General features: G+C 40.0%; 1 protein-coding gene across 2 annotated transcripts; it reads right to left on the bottom strand.

The window, feature by feature from the left end:
* Positions 1–4702: 4702 nt before the first annotated feature.
* f13a1b (coagulation factor XIII, A1 polypeptide b) lies at positions 4703–17071 on the bottom strand. Of its 2 annotated transcripts, none has more exons than XM_023836462.2 (15): positions 16953–17071; positions 14357–14538; positions 13427–13606; positions 12509–12757; positions 11894–12012; positions 11549–11656; positions 10728–10902; positions 10378–10516; positions 9447–9550; positions 8907–8995; positions 8503–8656; positions 6944–7219; positions 6443–6603; positions 5786–5922; positions 4703–5560 (listed from the first exon to the last, which is right to left on the bottom strand). In XM_023836462.2, exons 2-15 carry the CDS (start codon positions 14505–14507, stop codon positions 5404–5406), a joined length of 2199 nt encoding a protein of 732 aa, XP_023692230.1. In that variant the 5' UTR covers positions 14508–14538; positions 16953–17071; the 3' UTR covers positions 4703–5403. The 2 variants fall into 2 exon arrangements, with proteins under 2 accessions (XP_023692230.1, XP_023692229.1); XM_023836461.2 differs by having other exon boundaries at positions 14357–14542; positions 16953–17017.
* Positions 17072–19167: the final 2096 nt, after the last annotated feature.

The raw sequence follows: 19167 nt of genomic DNA, 5'->3' as shown, positions 1-19167 counted from the left end.
TATTTCAATATTAGTCTAAATACTAGAACTCGTGGCCATAAGTGGAAATTAGCGGGAGAACATTTTAAAACAAATTTGAGGACGCACTTCTTTACACAGCGTGTAGTCAGAGTATGGAATAGTCTTCCTGCTATTGTAGTGGAAGCTAAAACCATGGGTTCCTTTAAATCAGAGCTAGATAAGATTTTAACAACTCTGAGATATTAGCTAAGTTCTCCCCAAACGAGCTTGATGGGCCGAATGGCCTCCTCTCGTTTGTAAATTTCTTATGTTCTTATGTTCTTAACACTAAGGTTTAGCTGCAAAAGCCTGTAACTTACCCAAAATGATTAAGTCATGTCTCAAAAGCAAATAATTCCACCAATGAATTAGTCAGTGACACCAAAATGAAAAGTACAACCTGCATCATTTTAATTGTGAAAGTCAAAATGCTTAGATATATTGTCAATATTTCAGTGTAAGTATGTCAGTGTAAGTATGTCAGTGTAAGTCTGCTCCTGAGCTCCACAATTCTGAATGATAGTCGGTTTACACTTTCTCATTGTCACTGACTGATCATTCTTCTTTAGGAAACTGATACTTATTGATGTCAAAGATACCCATTTCAACTTTCTTAAGCTCCATATTACAGTATGTAAAATTCCCTGCTGACAGAAAGCACTCACCTGTATTTTTCAGATCTCAAGACAGTAAAATACCAAACAAAAAGTCGCACATAGTTTTGGGTGTAAAATTATTACAATGGGAAACTACATAATCCATTTTTACCAACAAGATCAAAGTAACTGAAAATTGTGCTATATGATGACAATTGTACAAAACCATTTGCATAAAGAGTTGAAACCAGAAGATTACATACACTGTATAAAAAGACCCATAACCTTTTTTTTTCTCACTGTCTGACATATAATCAGACAAAACTTTTCCTGTTTTAGGTCAGTTAAGAATAATGAGAGAGAACATTTTTAGAAAAATGTATATTACTTTTTTCTAAGTCAAAAGTTTACAACTGAAATCTCACTAAATCGAATTTCTCTGAGTCGGACTAAGACACCCAGATAATGCGACTGGGAGTCATTTTACTCCTGCATGTGTACCTTCAATTGGACTCAAACTGGCCTAGGCACTCAGCACATGCTCCCCAGTTTCCCCCTTGAGCTTGGACCTGGAATTAACAGAAGAACCCAGTACTCAGAAGAAGCTTGGAGCACAGCAGCATGTATGAAATGTACAGCACTGTAAAGCTGTCCAATTCACCACTCAACTAAAGGGTGCTTTTCCTCTGCACCAGGTACCATAATTTTGGTACTTCAGGAAGGTGTTGATTTTACACTGGCCTAAGAATTGGTACCGGCGCCAAATGACATCACAACGTGAGGTGGGGTATTTTGTACTGAATTCGAGAAATGGCTGTAGTAGGACTGAACGATGTGCTATTACTATCAACATTGCATGTTATTAAGCACATCCAATTCAGAAAATGTTCTGCATGTTGTTGCAGAACATGTGAAACAGGTTTCCCAAGTGTACACTCTGTACATGATTTACAGCCATTCTTGGGAAATTTTCCAAAGCTCTCCATTGAAGTAGATCATGCTTCATGCTAGGCATGTTCTGAATGAACTTGTTTCCTCCAGCTTTACATGTGGGTCTTGGCATTGGTCCACATGCATCACCAGGTGCTTAGCTTAAAGAACTAGATAACGCATATGGCAATGTAATGACTCTCTTTGCCTTAACACATACTCAATCAAGGATTGATAAAATTGGACACAAACCTTCACAGAAAGCAAAGCCCACAAATACCATCTCTTCATCCACTATGCCTACTGAGAGTCGTGGAAAGATAAACAAGTTCTGCGGAGATGACTCAAACATGCTGTCACAGTGTACCAATCAAGCTAATGCAGTCTGGATGCAGAGGAAGTTGTATGAGAGGCAGCGAAGTAAACCGAGCCGCCAACAAACATCCTCATTTTATTCAAGTTATCTGTCCCACTGAGAGCTGTTTTCCATTAAGATCACTTAGGTCTCATACCTCAATGCCCTTTCTTATTGTCCATAGTGTAAAAATAAGTTTACATGCCCTGCAATGGACTGACATCCCATCCAGAGGCAACCTCAGACTTTTGCCCTGAGGTGCCTGTGGTGTAACTTCAGGTTCTCGTCCCTGACCATGATCAGTGTTTTGAAGATAGAACGAATAGATGGAAGTTCACCCCGTGATGTGTAGTGAGAAGAGAAAGTGCATGGCTGTCTCACAAAGGTCAGTGTCCGCAACAAGTCATGTTACTCCCTCTTTTAAGATCAGTCCTGTTCTAACACGATTGATATATTGGCACCAAAGTCTAATACAACATAGAATCGCATTGTCAGGGTCAGCACCCATCTGTCCAAGCCTTTCATGTCTCCTCCCCGTTTGGCCAGCAGATGTCGCTGGCCATCCTGTCCTCCCCCGTTGTCGAAGTCTTCAGTGTGTTTCCCCTGCTTTTCAAATGGCCACATGGCTCAATAAGCTGAGTGTGTGGCTACCTGTAGACCCACCAGTCATGTGTTCAAATCTTCCTCTCTTTTTGTATTTCTCTACACTTTTTTTAGCCAGTGACTCCACTCTTCTCTGTACCTCTTAGTGATTCTGCGCCAAATGAACAGCTCCATTCCAGACCTCTAGATCAGTGGTTTTCAACCTGTGGGCGACGGTATTGCAGAGGGGCCGCCAATTATTATTAATAGAAATTGCAATATTGTTAATATAATAAAAAATGTCTAGTCAAAATCAAATAAATCATAATTTGATATATAATTAAATAGAGAAATTAAATAATAAACCGTTACTATGCGTTCACTATTCGAGCTCGCTGATTGGTTTAATAACAACCCGCCAACTTAGACTATCTAAAATACTTTTGATTCATACATGCTGAAGCAGATTTAAAAATGGATAAATGGTTGACAACAGGATCGCTGAAAAGAAAAAATACAGACGTTTCTTCAGCAACAAGTAAGCCTGACACTGAAAAGCCTCAAAATAAACCTAAACGAAGAAAATATAGTAGCGACTACCTAGCGCTGGGTTTCACATATGTTGGAGCAGAGAACGAGCAGCTACCACTCTGTGTTGTGTGCTCAGAAATACTGTGAAATGAAGCTTTTTTTTTTTGCCTGCTCTCGATTTGCGCTTGTCACTCGAGTCTGACTCTAGTCTTGCTTTGTCCAGTGCTCCATTTCTCTGCCGGTTTTGACTGCTCGTTTCAACCCAGCTCTGCCTGTTCCCTCTGACGGCTCTTCGGCTCGCTGACGTTCTACCCGCTGCCGACCTCTGCCTGGATTTCGTTTTCCCGTTTTCGAAATGTCAACCCGAGCCTGTGGGGGTTTGCTGATCCGTTATGTATATTTTCTGTTTATTCAATACATTACCAGTTTATTCAATAAAGACAATTAACAGCCTTGCTTCCGAGTACTTAGTTAACCCGACACAAAAAGCGGGATCGTTTAAATTCTTTTGCAGTGGGTCGCGGAAACATATGTGTTTGGCTGTGTGGGCCGTGAGTTAAAAAAGGTTGGGAACCACTGCTCTAGATAACACCACATGCTTTATTAATAACACTGGTCGAGATGATTTTGTTTCCCTTCAACATTTTTTGTGCACCAGATAGATTTTGTGATGCTGATCACAGAAATAACTTTGAAATCTTCCCAGTGGGCAAACTAATTTTCTAATAGTGGGGAGGCAGTGTTAGAATCGGAGTGGTTTGCATAGTAATGGGTATTCCAGTTTACATGCCTGGCAGTAGTAGGTCAGAATGATTGTATTTTTTAATAACTGATGTAATTTATACTAGAGACTCACTTAGATCAAATTCTTCATGGAAATCTGTCTCATCATATGTACTTGGGCACGTTCACGTTGGGCAAACTACGTCGGACAGGTTGAAAGTCTGCTCCAGGCATTCAAATCAATGAACTGCAACATGTCACTGAAGTTGCACTTTCTCCATTCTCACTGGGATTTCTTCCCAGCCGACCTCGGTGCAGTCAGTGACGAACATGGAGAAAGGTTTCACCAAGAAATTGCAAACATGGAGAAACGTTACCAGGTAAAGTGTAGTCCGTCTATGCTGGGGGACTGTTGTTGGACACTGATATGTGAAGCCCCGGAGAGTGACTACAAACGAAAATCTGCATCAAAACATTTCTAATCTTCTCTTGTGTTGCTTACGTTGCAATATCATAGCATAGACCTATGCCACTGAAGACGTTATAATGTTAAATGCATAATTGCAGTTTTCCTTAAAACCCTACCTGATTCAAAAACTTCAAATACATATTTGTATTCAGCACATTAACATCTATTGGTTTCACCCAAAATTATGGAACAAAAAATTTCCTAAAATTTGTTGGCCAGTGTAATTAATAATGTTTTTCAGTTAAATGATAGGAATCCCTTTGTATAATTAATGGATATCAATCATTTATTTTTAAGTAAATGAAGTTTTATATACTGTAGACAAACTACAAAGCAAGTAATACTTTCGTCTTCCAAATGATTTTGTACCTCTATGGAAGTGAATGGTGACAGTTCCACCTTCTGAGTCACTTCGATCAAATACATCGATTGTAACACACACAGTATGTGTGTGGAGGTTGGGCGAACCCAGGAACCCACAGTGCAACAATATGACTCTTACTGTTACCAGCTGAATGCGTGTTTAAAGTGTTTATTTATTTTTTTTGAATGAAAGCTGTCGTGATCTGGAATCCCATCCAGCTTGTCCCCCACCATTGTGCCCTGAGATTCCTGCGATAGCCTCAAGAGTCACGGCAACCTTGCACAGGAAAAACAGTTATGAAAAATAGATGGATACAAAGCATATATTGCTGTGGGAAAAATTCTTGTGCCAGACATGTACAAGACACTCAACAATACTGAAAATTGCAACCTATGTTTTATCTTAATGTTTCATGATGAAACACACTGGATTTTTGTTTGTGGTAGATGTAACTATTTGATGTAGGGTGTCTTGTGTCCATTCATTTAGAAAGCAATCAGGAATCTAGAATGCATAATTATTGTGCAGCACTATACAACAACTAGAAGCTGTTAGTATATTCCCACCTACATGCTAAGCTTTATAAGGCTAAACTTCAGGCTATTCTGAATAAAGATTTGGTGGACAAAATTTCAATTTCTGTCATGCATGTCTCCACGATTCTCTCTTTTGTTATTGTTTGTGGCTTTGGTGATTACAAAACAATTCAATTCACATAGAATGTTAAGGTACAACAGAAAACAAAGTGGTGCTAAGGCTGTGTGCGTTACAAGCGCAGAATTATGACCGTGGAAGCAAACAGCAGGTGGAAGCAAATAGCAGATAAGATATCGGTCAGTGTGAGCTGATGGTGTCACAGGCCGCCCTCAGAGCTTTGGATATTCACTTCCACATGCCCATACACCTGTCTCAGAGCGGCACAATCAAGACTGGCAATTAGCCAGGCTGGGCCAGGCCTCCAAGGGCTGAAGGGCTCTGTCCAGGTCAGGGAAGAGTTGGGAGGGATCACACTGCAACAGAACCGCGTAGGAGTTAGCGCTTATTTGGATGTACTTGGTAGGTATAGTCCAGACTTAGTTTAAAAGTTAAATGTGCAGTATGGACTAGCTATTGATTATTTGGTATTATTTGAGTCAAGCAGCTTGCTTAAGGGTAGAACAGCAATTTCCAGACAAAGGAATGGTCAAAATTCTAGCTTGTTCCAGAGCGGTACTGGTTTCATGGCTGTGGTTTACCTGTAATGTTTGCTTTTAGCCTTCATCAAGCCTGGCCCTTCCACACGCAAGGACACATTCTCCAGATTGTACTTGAAGGGGTTGGTGAACTCCACTGTGACAAAACTTTCTCCACTGACCTTTGACGACCCACTGACCTGCAAGGAAGTAAGTGAAATGTCAGGTGACTTCAAGAAACTGGTGACTTGGAACCCTGAAATTCTGTCAAAACTATCTAGAAACATGGCAGGGACATTTATAACAATACTGATAACACTATACTTGATGGGGCACAAATATAGTATTATGCTATTCCTTATGTACTAATTAACCGCAAGCTAAGTCTTAAGTTATATACTGATCTCAAGTTAATTCATCATTAACGAATTGAGACATGTTTTATCTCAAGCGGTTACTATATTTGTTACTATATCTTAATTCTATAAACCTTTGTGAACTACTGAAGGAACTACTAATGAAATACTGAAGGAAAAAGTAATGAATAACAAGTGAAATACTGATCTCATGTTTGTCCATTAATGAATGGTGATGCACCTTTTATCTCAACTATCTCTGATCATGTTTTGTTCATTACTTGTACTTCAGTAGTAGCTGAGGTATCACTAAGTATTTGTGGTCCATCAAGTAAAGTGTGAACACAACAAGTAGTGGACTCACCTTGACAGAGAGTTTAGGGGTGTGAAGGGCAACCACCTGCATGGCGCTGATGATTTGGCCGGTCTCAGAAATACGCCCTGTGATGATGAAGTTGAGGTTGGCCTGCTCCACCAGTTTGCTTAAGTACTCTTTGGAACTCACATCCAGTGTCACCTTTTTGTCTGAAATGTGAAGAGCGACACACTTGGCGATGCTACCTAAAGCCTAGCTGCAACCTAGCATGGGTCACTGTTTTTTTTTTCTTTTTTTCCTTGTGTAGCAACGACACTTGCAAATGCAGATCTCAAGGTGAGAATGTTATACACAGAGTTTCCCATTCACAGATTAAACAAAACCTCTAACTCGCATTTTGCCAGATTTCTACATAACGAATAATTTAAATTTAAAGCAGAATTAAAATCATGCATATTCTTAGAGAAATATTTCCATTTCATTAATGCCACTGTGGCCTTTCAAAGTCAAGAGAGGAAGAACTGTTATACGGAGATGGTTCCAACTCACATTCAAAGGGCTCCAGTTTCACCTTTTGGGTCTTGAACTTGAATTCAGAACTGGTGACACCAGTGTAGTAGACTATATTCCCACTGATGTACACGCTGGCTGTACGTTTCAACTCACTCAAGTTCTTGAACTCGAGGCCGAGCTGAAAATCGTTGCCCACCATCACATCCTGCACGGTGATCCTCAGCTCTACGTCAGCGGGTGGCAGTGTGGATTGCACCCGGCTACATCCAAACTCTTCTGCCTTTTCCAGCACCGTTCGCTCCTCCTCTGTGCCTGTGTGACCATACTAACAGTTAACAGGGTCATCATAATGCGGAGACTTAATGCAGGAAGTCACAGGGTTCATCTTGGGTTACTTGATTGTTTTGTATGTCTTTGAATGAACTATTTTAACCCAGCTAAAAAAAATGTAATTGTGCAACCACAACAAAATTGGGCAATTGTGTCAGCGTCAAATGACGAATTATACTCAGCGATTGACATAACTGGTACGCAAGTACCAGCATCCATTCTTCCATCTCCGCATTCACCTTTAAAAGTGATACTGTACGTGCGGAAATTGTTGTAACACCGTGAATGCGTACGTATATTGCATGTTAACCTTTATATGCTAATTCGTACTTCATTTGCGGTATGGAGGTTAAAATGCACGAAAATTTCTTGTCAAATCGGCGCAAATGCACATAAAATACGTACGTATTAACGCTGTTACAATAATCGATTGCCGCACGTATCGCTTTTAAAGGTGAATGCGGAGATGGAAGAATGGACGCTGGTACTTTTTTCTTTAAGAAAGATATTTTAAATGACTAAATATTATTTCTACAATATAATCATCATTACATCAAAGACAGAATGTGGTGGAACGTGCAGATGCAGCGGCCACTCGGGGTTTAACAACCAGCGCTAAATGTTTCGTTATAGTTTTTTCTTAGCTAGTCATTAAGCACCTGGAAACATGTATACGACCACAAGACGGCAATTGCACCCCCTACTGGTCAGATGAAAATCCTCTTTGAACATATTAAGTTCCATAAAATTAAATAACATTGTTTTATTTGGAAATGTGGCTTGTGTTAGTCATTTCAATGTGAAATAAGTTGTTGTAAAGGTATTTATTTGTTTATTACACATTTGTTTATTTAGATGAATGACTGGTTATACACACCTCACTGGCACTGGTCACTTAAATCAAATAGGCTTTTATTGTCAGTTCCCCATATGTTCCTAACATACAGGGGAATCGAAATGCTGTTCCTCTCTCGTCTTTATAATACAGTATAAAAAAAGGGTTAATGAAAATTAATCATTGTGTTCAGCTCCTTTGTTTCATAGCATCTTGAAGCTCTTGAACTTTAAATATCGTGTAACTTGCTGATAGTGTGTTACACCCTGGTCCTGGGGAATGTTATTTTGTGCCACTGTGTACTTGTGCTATCACAATAAAGCCCATTTGACTTAATTTGATATACCATACTCAAGAATGCAAATTGACTTGATATACCATACTCAGGCAACCTATAAGTGTCTAGATTAAGTTGAGTGAGAAGTTATACCTTCTGGAAATTTGTACTGGCTTGTAATATCCCTTGACTTGTCGCTACCAATCTCCTTGGTCAGCACCAAGCGGCCCACATGGGTCTTGTCCACCTTGACTTGTTCAAGAGTACCATTCTTGTTCCGCTTATAGAACACCACATCACTGTTCACCTGGAGGGATAGGTTGAGGAATCCATGATGTGTATAAATTTATGAGAGAAACTACATTTTCCACTTGAGGTCTAAAACTACATTATAATTCCCTTATGTACTATTAACTGACATCATATAGATAATCTGTCATATGAAATTTAAGCTTTTATAGGAAAATATTTTTTTGTAGTTTGTAGAATATAATGTCTCTTGCTAGTTTTGGGAAACAAAAAAAAAATCAAGACAAAGGAGAGTTAAAGTGATTTACCTCTGCAAAAACAAAAGGTGCATCAAAAGGATAGCAGACCTGCCCATGTTTGATGGCATAGACAGAAGCAGGGCCACACCGATACAAACCTGAAGGAAAGCAACAATAATGAAAGACAGCCCACCAACCTAAAAAATGCTGAAGTCTGAATACAACGGCTTCTGAAGTTCTAACCTTTTATGCAATGTGGATATTTGGGGTAGGAGGTTAGTAGACAAGCTAATTATGCAGAACGATAAGGTTCAAACATCCAAAAACAACCTTTTATCAAAAGGAGAGCCTATCAAACAATGCAAAAAGGAATGAAATAACCCACTGTAAAAAAAATAAAAATCTAATAAATACAAATCACAGCACGACCTGCAGCTGCTTACCACAGCAGGAGTATACTTACTCATAGTATACTATGGAGTATACAGCAGGAGTATAGTTACTCAGTAGATTCTTTATTGCCAAGAAATCAAAGCTGAGTGTGGGAATATCAATAGGCTACCAAACGAACAGCATTCGGAGACATTCCTGTTGCAAGCCAGCACTCACCATCACTGGTTTCTTGGGGGGTGGCATCCACTACCTGCCAGCCACCAAAGCCTTGGGGCAGGTCTGGCCTGGCCATGTAGCATTCATTCCAGCAGTGATAATTCCTGCAATCGTGAATCATTTCAGTTTCAGTAAACTCACCCTCAAACAGCAACAGAGATGTACGTATGAGTGATCTTAGCATGAAGTTCTCTCCTGTTTGAAAACTGAAATTTCATACACATCGACCCTTGTGGATTGTTGAGGGATTCTCTCTCTATACATATATTCATCCATGTGTAATAAGGTGATTAATCAGACCATAGTACTTCACCCATTGCTCAAGATTCCAGGAGCTGTGTTCCTTATACTAATGTGTCCTTGTGTACTTGCCGTCCATACAGGGCGTTTCCTCACTGCCATGAATTCCATGCTTTGTGAAGCTTATAATAATCATGTTTTTTTAAGATCGGGTCACAGAGATGCGGATTCATTTTCTGAGGCCACGCTTTGTGGTATTTAGTTATAACCCTGTTAAGTGCTTGTCGATGAGCTTTGGCTTGTCACCTCCGGTTCTTTTCAATGCAGCTTGTGTATGTTGTGAATGGCAATTGATATTTTGACTATGGTATTTTGGTATTCCAGTTTCATTCGGTTTTCCACTTTCAGTACATTATTCAGTAAATTGAGATATTCAGTAATTCAGTTCATTATAAAGTAGGCTTTGTGTTAATGATGTTGCCCAACTGTAGGCTAATGTAAGTGTTCTAAGCATGTTTAAGGTAGACTAGGCTGGGCTATGACGCATGCCAGGTCTGGTGTACTGTATTTAAATGCATTTTCACTTTATTTACACCATGCAGTAGGTTTATCGGAACATAACCCCATCATGTATCGTCTGTATAAAAGCACACAATCGTTCAGCTGAATCACTTTTACAGTCAAGACTGACCAGATGGAATCTTTGGTGCGTTCCTTGTCCACCTGCCCATCCTCATCCACGATGAGATCAGTTTTCAAGTTGCCGTTGTTATCGTGGGCGGAGTAGAAGTTGGTGACCACCCTGGCAGGGATACCTAGGCACCGCAGAACTGAAAAAATGGGGCAGAAGCACGTAAGGCCACATCAAAGAGCTGCAGGCTCAAACCCCTGGATGGACGCTGTTTCTGTGCCCTTAAGAAAGGTGCTTACATTGCAGAAATGGCATTTCAGTAAAAGTCAGTATGTGGATGTTAAAAATAATATTGAAAGCTAAATTTCAGGGAAGAGAGCATATTTCAGGCCTCTGAAGAGCAAACTCACATGTGTTGAACACAGCAGCATAGACCCAGCACTGCGCATAGCAGACAGGCATGCCACTGTTGGCGTAGTTGAGGAGGATTTCCACGCTGCCAGTCCAGGCCGTGGGAGCTACACCGTAAGTGTAATCTCCGCTCCAGTTCCCCACTAGGACCCCATCATCATCCCTGGAGTTCATCTTGGGTCCATAGACATCCAACAGGAAGCAAGTTGATACAAAAAAGAATCACAGACATAGGTTTAACAACCACAAGTGTCGACAGATCATGTATATATAAAGGGAAATATGAGATATTGACGTCACATGTCACATGGTCTTTTTATTGTTTCATCTAAGAATGAAATTCACCAGTGATCATTACTGTTGGTCCTGGACGAGATTTATGCAACATTCGGAAGTGACGGGTGATTTTTCATGTTTGTTGGGGCCCCATGAACAGGGGACTAACACTTCACAGTATACTGGTCCTTGGGACATGCATTGAACCCAGGTCACTGACAACCTCATAGACTAGAAATTGAAAACAAACTTGCTGTTTTCCAATTCAACTTCTCTCCCCAGTCACCTGAATGCATTTTATGCTGAATTTAAGCTTGTAAAAAAGATTCTCAGTGAGAGAATGCACTATAAAGGCATTATGAAGATGCAGTTAATGCAAAGCGTTACCTATTACTCATTGTTTGCATTGTCTACTGATTCTGCTGTTCTTATTGTCTGATTTACTGTTTACTGTTAGTATTTTATGTGCTAGTAACAGGCAGTCTGGCAGGAGGCACCAGAGCATCTCATTGTGCACAGGACAATGAACCTGAGCGTAGCTTACCATAGCTGAGGCCATGCGGGCCACTTTCACTGCATCTCCTCTGTTGATCAGAGGCATGGAAGCCTTGTCCATCACAAAAAGGCAGGCATCCAGAACGCCATACTCAAACTGCAGTCAATGGAGAAGAAAGGGATCAGAGAGGTGACCGTGGCACAAACATGGTATGATAACGGGAAGACAAAGCGCAAGAGAAGTATACACAGTGCAACCAAATGTAAAAAGCACACAGTAGACAAACAGAATACCCTAAAAATAATGCAGGCCTCTTTTTTTTTTCAATCTTCTAATTGGTTAGTATTAGGCTATACATAAAACGTGTGCATTCTACACTTTGACAGAGTTTACCTGGCCATAACTCCAGGGTCGGACTGAAATGTCCTTGACCTCCCCATGGTATAAGACCCCAGTTTCATTCAGGATACATTCCCCGAGTTCTGCCTCGTCATCCAGATAAACAGAGTCAGCTGCAAGAAAAAGACCAGGGGTGAGTATCCCGAAACCTTCGTAACGCTACGTTATTCGTAAGTTCTATGTCAAAGGATAGAACTTACGAACGGCATAGCGTTAAGGCGGCTTCGGGAAACTCACCCTACGTGCATACAGCAAAATGTTAAAAAAGCAAATTAACATGAACTGTAATCAAAGGATTATGCTTCATCCTCATAGCAATTTTACCTCTTATCTATGTTTGTAGTTTAAAATACTATTTTGTCTATTGCTTTTTGCTGTGAATTGTTCAATGTGTTTAAGTTGATATAAGATTCAGATTGTTATTCTAAGAATGGAATATCTGACATTTATTTTAAAATGTCTCCTCCATATACTTTTCAAAATTATACATAAGTCCCGTTTAACCAGACCTGTATTATGGGATCTTATTCTGGCAGATGAATGAATAATTTGTCATTTGAATGAGCCAAAACACCTCATTTTTTCAGCATCGCTAATGAGAAATCATACCTTCTGACCAAGGGTTGAACAAGATGTAAACATCTGAGCTGGGATCCCTCTGTGTCCTACGGATGCCGTAAGGCGTGATGACGGCCACATACACGCGGAACCTTCCCACAATGCAGTCTGGCGTTGCCGTGATGCCCACGGTTACCATGTTGTCCTTGGTTTCCAGGATCCTCCCTCTCCAAGACTGCGGTCTCTCCTCCTCAATGCGGATTGGGATGTATGTGCCCTTGCTGACCTGTGGGTACCTGCCTTAGGGGTAAGAAGAAAAAACAGAATATAAGTTGGTCTGAATCTGGAATCCAGGTCTCTCTATTTTTTGTGTGGTTGTGCTCATTTATGTATCACATACTTAAGAGTATGCGTGAGCTACTCATGAGATAAACCCAGACACACCATATACAGTACCTAATATAAACACAATATTCGCTTTTGAGACATCCAACTAAAGCTAATTGAACACCTTAGATCACCAGCTGTTTGGAAACAGAGCTACTTCATGGGTACTGAGCCATACGAAGGGCTACCAGTCTGTAACGGCCTCCTAAACTTATCTAAACTTCATGCATAATAAACATGTTTTAAATGCTTTTTTTAGATATTGTCATTTTCAAATCTATATAAATGCAAATGTGATTAAAGAAGAATAGTAACAGGATAAAATTAAATATTAGATGCTGCTCACTGGTGAGTTCTGCTATTTTTAGAACAGGTCCGCGGGCAACTCATGTGGTCCTTGGGGGCATCCTGGTGCCCGTGCACCATGTTGGTGACCCCTCCCTCAGACTTGAGGTAATCCAGGGTTTAACACGAACTAGAGTTCAACTGCCATTAGAGTTCAACTCTATTCACCAGGTCACCATTGCCTATGTGACAACATGCTTGACACCAGCCATGGAAGAGAGTCAGACGCCACCTCACCTATGACAAATTCCAGCAGGAACTGGTCTTGTAAGGGGTTGTAGGCCCGGTCAAAGGTGATCCGGATCTGGAACTCTTGGGCCCGGCGCACAATGAGGTTTTCGTTGGCATACAGATCGGTGTGGTGCTGCTTCTTGTTGATGTCATTTAAATTGTTCACATCCCAGATATCCAGGAATTCTTGCAGCATAAGACATTTAGAAAGTTAATTTACTGCTACCTACAGGGATATTGATTTTGCATATTAAAATATAGTGGTCATACCATGAAGATATTCATCATTTTTAACCATACATAAATACATGTTAAATAAGCAATGTTAAATAAGACTTATTATTATGGCCGATGATCACCTTTTATAGGTGATAATTTCATATTGAAATTCAGCTCTTCTTAATTTTTTTCCCAAAATGTGCTATGTCATATTATATGGCCTGAGCAATGAATTATGAGCAAGATCTTTCAATACAGCTACATCCCAACATGTGGGCAGGAAGTGACTCAGTCTGGTGGAACCTCTATCAGTTTATGTCCAGCCTAAGTACTGAGAAGTTCCATACTAGAACACATCTGGGGTCATTTGTGCCCTGATAAAGGGAGGAATGGGGGAGGTAGTGTTTCACTCTGATAAGTCTACCATGCTGGTAAACCGCCGGATAATAGTGCTTTCTCTGTGTGTGGACTTTCTAGGTCCAACAGTAATGTCAGCCACAGGGGCTTGTTGGTAATGTTAATAGATGTAAATACATTCATATATCATTAGACCTTTTTAACAGTAAACATATCTGTTAGCAATAGTAAGAAGGTATTGTTTGTTTTGGGGTGTGACAGTTAGATTGTCATGCTTCCAGATATGTTCTTCTCCAGTATAAAACCACAACACGGAACTCTGGAAGCAGCATGTGACAGCACTCACACTGGGGCTCTCACCTTTCAGGGGAGGGGGGCCACGAGGCATCAGCTGGAAGGGCTCAAACTGCGGGACCTCCCGGTCATCCGTATTGGAGCTGGCCATGGGTAGAGAGCTGCGGCCCCGGTAGGAGACTGGGCCTGGCCGGGGGCTGGGGTCTTGGGTAGCCATGGTGACGGTAGGTACGATGGTGTCTGACAGACTGTTTAACAGGCAAGAGAACCCAAACAGATTCAAAGTCAATATTAACGCCTGTGACGGCCCTGACCCGGGCAAAATGCTTTCCCCGAGCCGTCGTGCAGTCCTGGAAGAAAATGTGCTGCAAAAGGTGGACCCATAGTAACATTCAAGTGATATCAAGGTACTTAGTAAAACATGGTTTTATTGATTAGTTAAATGCATGGATTGAAGTGAAGAACAGTGGCCTGTACTACGAAGCGGGGTTACTGGCTTATCTGGGTAATTTGTCAGATTTAAGGTACCACAGTTTAAATTGACTTCATATTCGTTCACTTATATTTTAACCAGACTACCGACAAGTTACCCCGATAAGCCAGTAACCCCGCTTCGTAGTACAGACCACAGGTTAGTTCTGCAGATGTTTATCTAACTTACCAGGGAAGGTGCAACCAGCAAAGGAGTCCCATGGGGAAACGTGGATGTTTTATGGGGTACCAAGTAATTGGACTTTTCAATATGGTGCAGGTCAGAAGGGGGTATTTTGTTTGGTGTGTTGACAGGGGATTATGTGGTAAAATAAAATGTTGAATTTTGGTAGTGAAGTAAACTATGTGGATTATTCTTTTAAGAAAAAAAAATCTTAAGAGGGTCGTGTTTGTTTAATGTATGGTGAACTGTGTTCTTCACTCTCCCCCTTTTGGGGTTGTGATGGTGCTGGACACCATTATATAGGGAGGTTTGGTTAAGGTATAAGAAAAAAAAAATACTGCCCAGCGTTTATTGTAAAGTGTGCAGATACATCCCTCCTTTATTTGTTCTTTCACCTTCTTTTCCCCTTTTTGTATGTTGGGTTCTACAAGAAGGCGGCATGGATTTTGTTTTTTGGTAATAACAGAAATGTATTTTTGGAGTCCCGCCTGCTGTCCTCCTGTCTCTTGTGCCCGACCCCATTCTGATGGTGCTCTCGCTCAGGCCATCACAACGCCACAAAATGTGAATGAAAATTCACTCTATTTATACGACTGAAAGTAGCATCTGAAGCAACAACTGTACTTCAAAGTATAAGTATATTTCAAAGCATTACAAAAACATGCATACTTGAAAGTTGCCCTTCTTTGTGAATACTCTGCAAATTTGTTGCCCATAATATTAGGTGGTTTAAACTTGAGTCAATTTGGTGACCTTATTGAACCTATATTATTCTGCTAATTCTGACTACAGAGAATAATAATAAATACTTTTTAATGTCTTGGAACAGCAGATATAAAACTTTTACAGTTTAAAACTTTTAAACTATTACAGTTGTCTGAAGGCTTTTGAAGGATGCAATATGATTCATGTTATTTAGTACTCTTGAAACGAGTAAACAAAATTTATTGCAAAAATGGTTTTGGGGAGGGTTTGGTGAGGCAATGATCAGCTGCAGATGTTCAGTTATGCTGTTGTATTTTGAAATATGCAGAGAACACAGAGAGACTCTGCACAAACAGAGATTCTGCAGGAACTGAACCCCCAACACATTCTACAAGTTTCCTCTGGGCTCTTCCCACAGTGCAAAGACTGTGTAGTTAGGTGAACCAATGACCCTAAATTGCCCGTAGTGCATTATTGTGCCCTGTGAAGGAGTGAGATCCCATCCAATATACCCCGTCTTGTGCCCTGTGCTTCCTATAATAGGCTCCTGTTTGAGGTTGGATGGATGCATAAACAGCAATGCTTACAGAACAAGCACTTTTGCATTTCAGAATTGGGCACAGTTTAAAAATGTCTTGTGATACCTGAACAGTGAAAGCACTGTTTAAGCCTTGTTGTGTTGAGTTGTTGAGCTGGACATCTGGTAAACCTTTCAGAAATATGTACAATATGTAGAAGATTATTTACATAAAATTTGAGACATTTCAAGTCTATTATTGATATACAGAGTAATAAAATGACATTCAAAATTTAATTCCTCTTCATAATGGAATGTATACATTGTTTTTCTAACCATTTAGCAAACCTTGTGCAAACAACTATTTGAATATTACTGTGCATATTTTTTTAAAAGACACAACACAAAATAAAACACAAAAGCAAAACACAAAATAATGTTAGGACAATCATACACACTTACAGACACAAACACATACACAAAAAAAAACTAAACTAAACTTGCATATAAGCATGCAAAAATGTAAAACAAACCAAAAGTTGTGAGATTCGATTGATATTAAAACATTTTTGATGGCCTTAAATATCCAATATATACTGCACAACTGTTGGACACTGAAATTTTTAATTTGGACAGGATTTTCTTTTCCAGTTTGAGATGTGAAAAACAATGACAGCAGATAAAGTACATAGCAGAAAAATAAGTGAGCAGTGAGGCAAAAGTGAGGAGACATTATCTAAAGTCTTGATGAAGTGTGCAGTGACGAGGCATATCACCCCTCTTACCGTCGTAGTGGTCTGTTGGACCCCTGTGGAAATGCTTCCTTTGCTAGTAGTGGCTTCTGCTAGCACTTAAATGCAGAGTGTTTGGGGGGCGGAGAATAGATTGTGGGTGGAGGCTGTGGAGTTTTGGAACTGATCTCTGGTGGCTTCATTGCCCCAATTCCCAGAGAGAAGAGATGCATGGAGCAGTGACAAAATATGACCTCTGCATGGAATGTGGCACCTCTGCTAGATGAATGAGGCACTGCAGGAACGCTTGGTAGTCATGCTCACCCCGAGCCTCCTGGCCAGGTGGGGGACTGAATCTGGCAATGTGATTCTCCTATGGGGTCTTCCTTCTGTCCAAAATCAGCAATTTGACTTTGTCTTGTTTCCTTGCCTCGACTTATATGTGGATGTACTGTTGCACTTCCCATTTTTTTATTCATGTTTGATACATTGTGTGTCCCTGTAAAAAATTAAGGAGCACAAGATTTTACATAAGTTGACACAATAGAGCTGCTAACAGTTTTTTTGCAACCATAAATGGAGATAATGTTAATATATGCTTGAATGGCTTTGTGTTACTGTCAGATACTAAAGTCTTAGTCCTTAAAAATATGACAACTGTGGTTTATGGTTAAACAACATATATGTAAGTCTTACAGTCTCACAATCTCATTGTTCTCCTGTTCTTTTAATCAGTTATTTAAAGTAAATTGTAGTGTTTTCGAACTGGCTGTTGTATGGGCTAGTGCACTAAACCCCAGTGCTGCTAGCGCATTTGAACGATATTTGCACATTCTGTTTGTTATTCATTCACTGACTGTGTAATATATGCTTGTTTAGTGTTTCCCTTGATGTCTATAAAGTTACAATTACTGTAGTTCTTCTCATAGTTAACTTGACCACTTGACCCGAAAAATAAATAGCCCTCAGACATTCCATGAGATTCAGATCACCTTTGGTCACCAATAACTGAGTCATGGATAGAAAATAGGTACTCTGTCTGCCTGGCACGCTGGCTGTGGGCATTTTGGGCCCTTGCGTGTTAGACTGGCTAGTCATTTACCCAAAAGATGGGATTGGTTGCAAATGTCTATTTGCTCATCCTGTTTGTTGCCATGTTGTTGCCACATCTGCCCCATTGGTTGCCTTCATCTAATGTAAATTACACTCATTTCCTGAACAATTGTATGTCGTCGAACTTTTAGCAATAAGGTTAAATATTATTTAGGGTCTTAGTTTACATTTTTATCAAAAGTGGTTTACAGATTTTACCCATTTTACGGTAGCCAAGTTACAAAAGGCCCCACCTGGGACTTAATACTTCAGATTACCAGCCCATGTCCTTGATCACTAGACTTCTTGCTAGGAACTGCTGTTTAACCATGTAGTCCATGTATTTCTTCAGTCCCACAACATTTATTAAAGCCCATCACTTTGGAACAATAAACTTGGCATGTAAATAAAAACTTGATGTTAATTTAATACAGCGTTGCTATAATTCATGCACTCTTGCTCAGATTTAATACTATGCTGTATTATTTGTATTACTTACTCACTTTATAAGACTAACTAAAGAATAACCACAACACATTCATTCATTCATTTATCCATTCATTCCAATTCCCATTTGCCCTATGCAGCGTCCAGAGCCTATCCCAGCAACAACAGGTGCAAGACAGAGAACAGCCCAGAATGGGCCTCCAGCCCTTCGCAGGCCACTACACATATTTCCTTCTATGTTTTTGTCAGTTTACTCTGGAATCATAGCCTGCTGCATAAGAACAGGCCATCCCCATCCATGCAGCCAGTGCCTTATACTCCCATTGCAAGAGCACAAAAATTAGCAATGGTCAATATTTTAAAAATAGTTTATAGCAAGGACACAGACAAACAACAGATAAGTGCCAAGGCAAATAACCGTGCAATAGTGCGTGTAGCCATACTAATCTGGTTTCAGTTTTAGGTGGTTTTCCAATTTCTAGTGCACACTTAATATGGATTGTGTGCAGTTTATACAATTTACTTTGAGCAAATACCAGTGTTACAACACCTGTATGATTATAGTACCACTGCAGTGACTAGTAAAATAATCAGAGGAATTTCATCCTGTGAATGAATTCACAAAATGTAATTATTTTTATTGAATTATTTAATGTACTAAGCAAGAAATCATCATTCACTGTTGTGCTGACTAATTGGTAACATTTATTCGGTGAGTGTAGCTTCACCC

The sequence above is a fragment of the Paramormyrops kingsleyae genome, chromosome 12, assembly GCF_048594095.1.
Source record: "Paramormyrops kingsleyae isolate MSU_618 chromosome 12, PKINGS_0.4, whole genome shotgun sequence".
Classification (NCBI taxonomy): Eukaryota; Metazoa; Chordata; class Actinopteri; order Osteoglossiformes; family Mormyridae; genus Paramormyrops; species Paramormyrops kingsleyae.
This window is presented reverse-complemented; position numbering and strand designations above follow the sequence as displayed.

Excerpts from the sequence above, each read along its gene's own strand:
- f13a1b (XM_023836462.2), bottom strand. The coding sequence starts at position 14,507 with ATGGCTACCCAAGACCCCAGCCCCCGGCCAGGCCCAGTCTCCTACCGG. Across the intron at positions 13,607-14,356 it reads TGGCCCCCCTCCCCTGAAAG|AATTCCTGGATATCTGGGAT; the intron begins GTGAGAGCCCCA and ends TTATGCTGCAAG. Across the intron at positions 8,996-9,446 it reads CCCCCAAGAAACCAGTGATG|GTTTGTATCGGTGTGGCCCT; the intron begins GTGAGTGCTGGC and ends GCTTTCCTTCAG.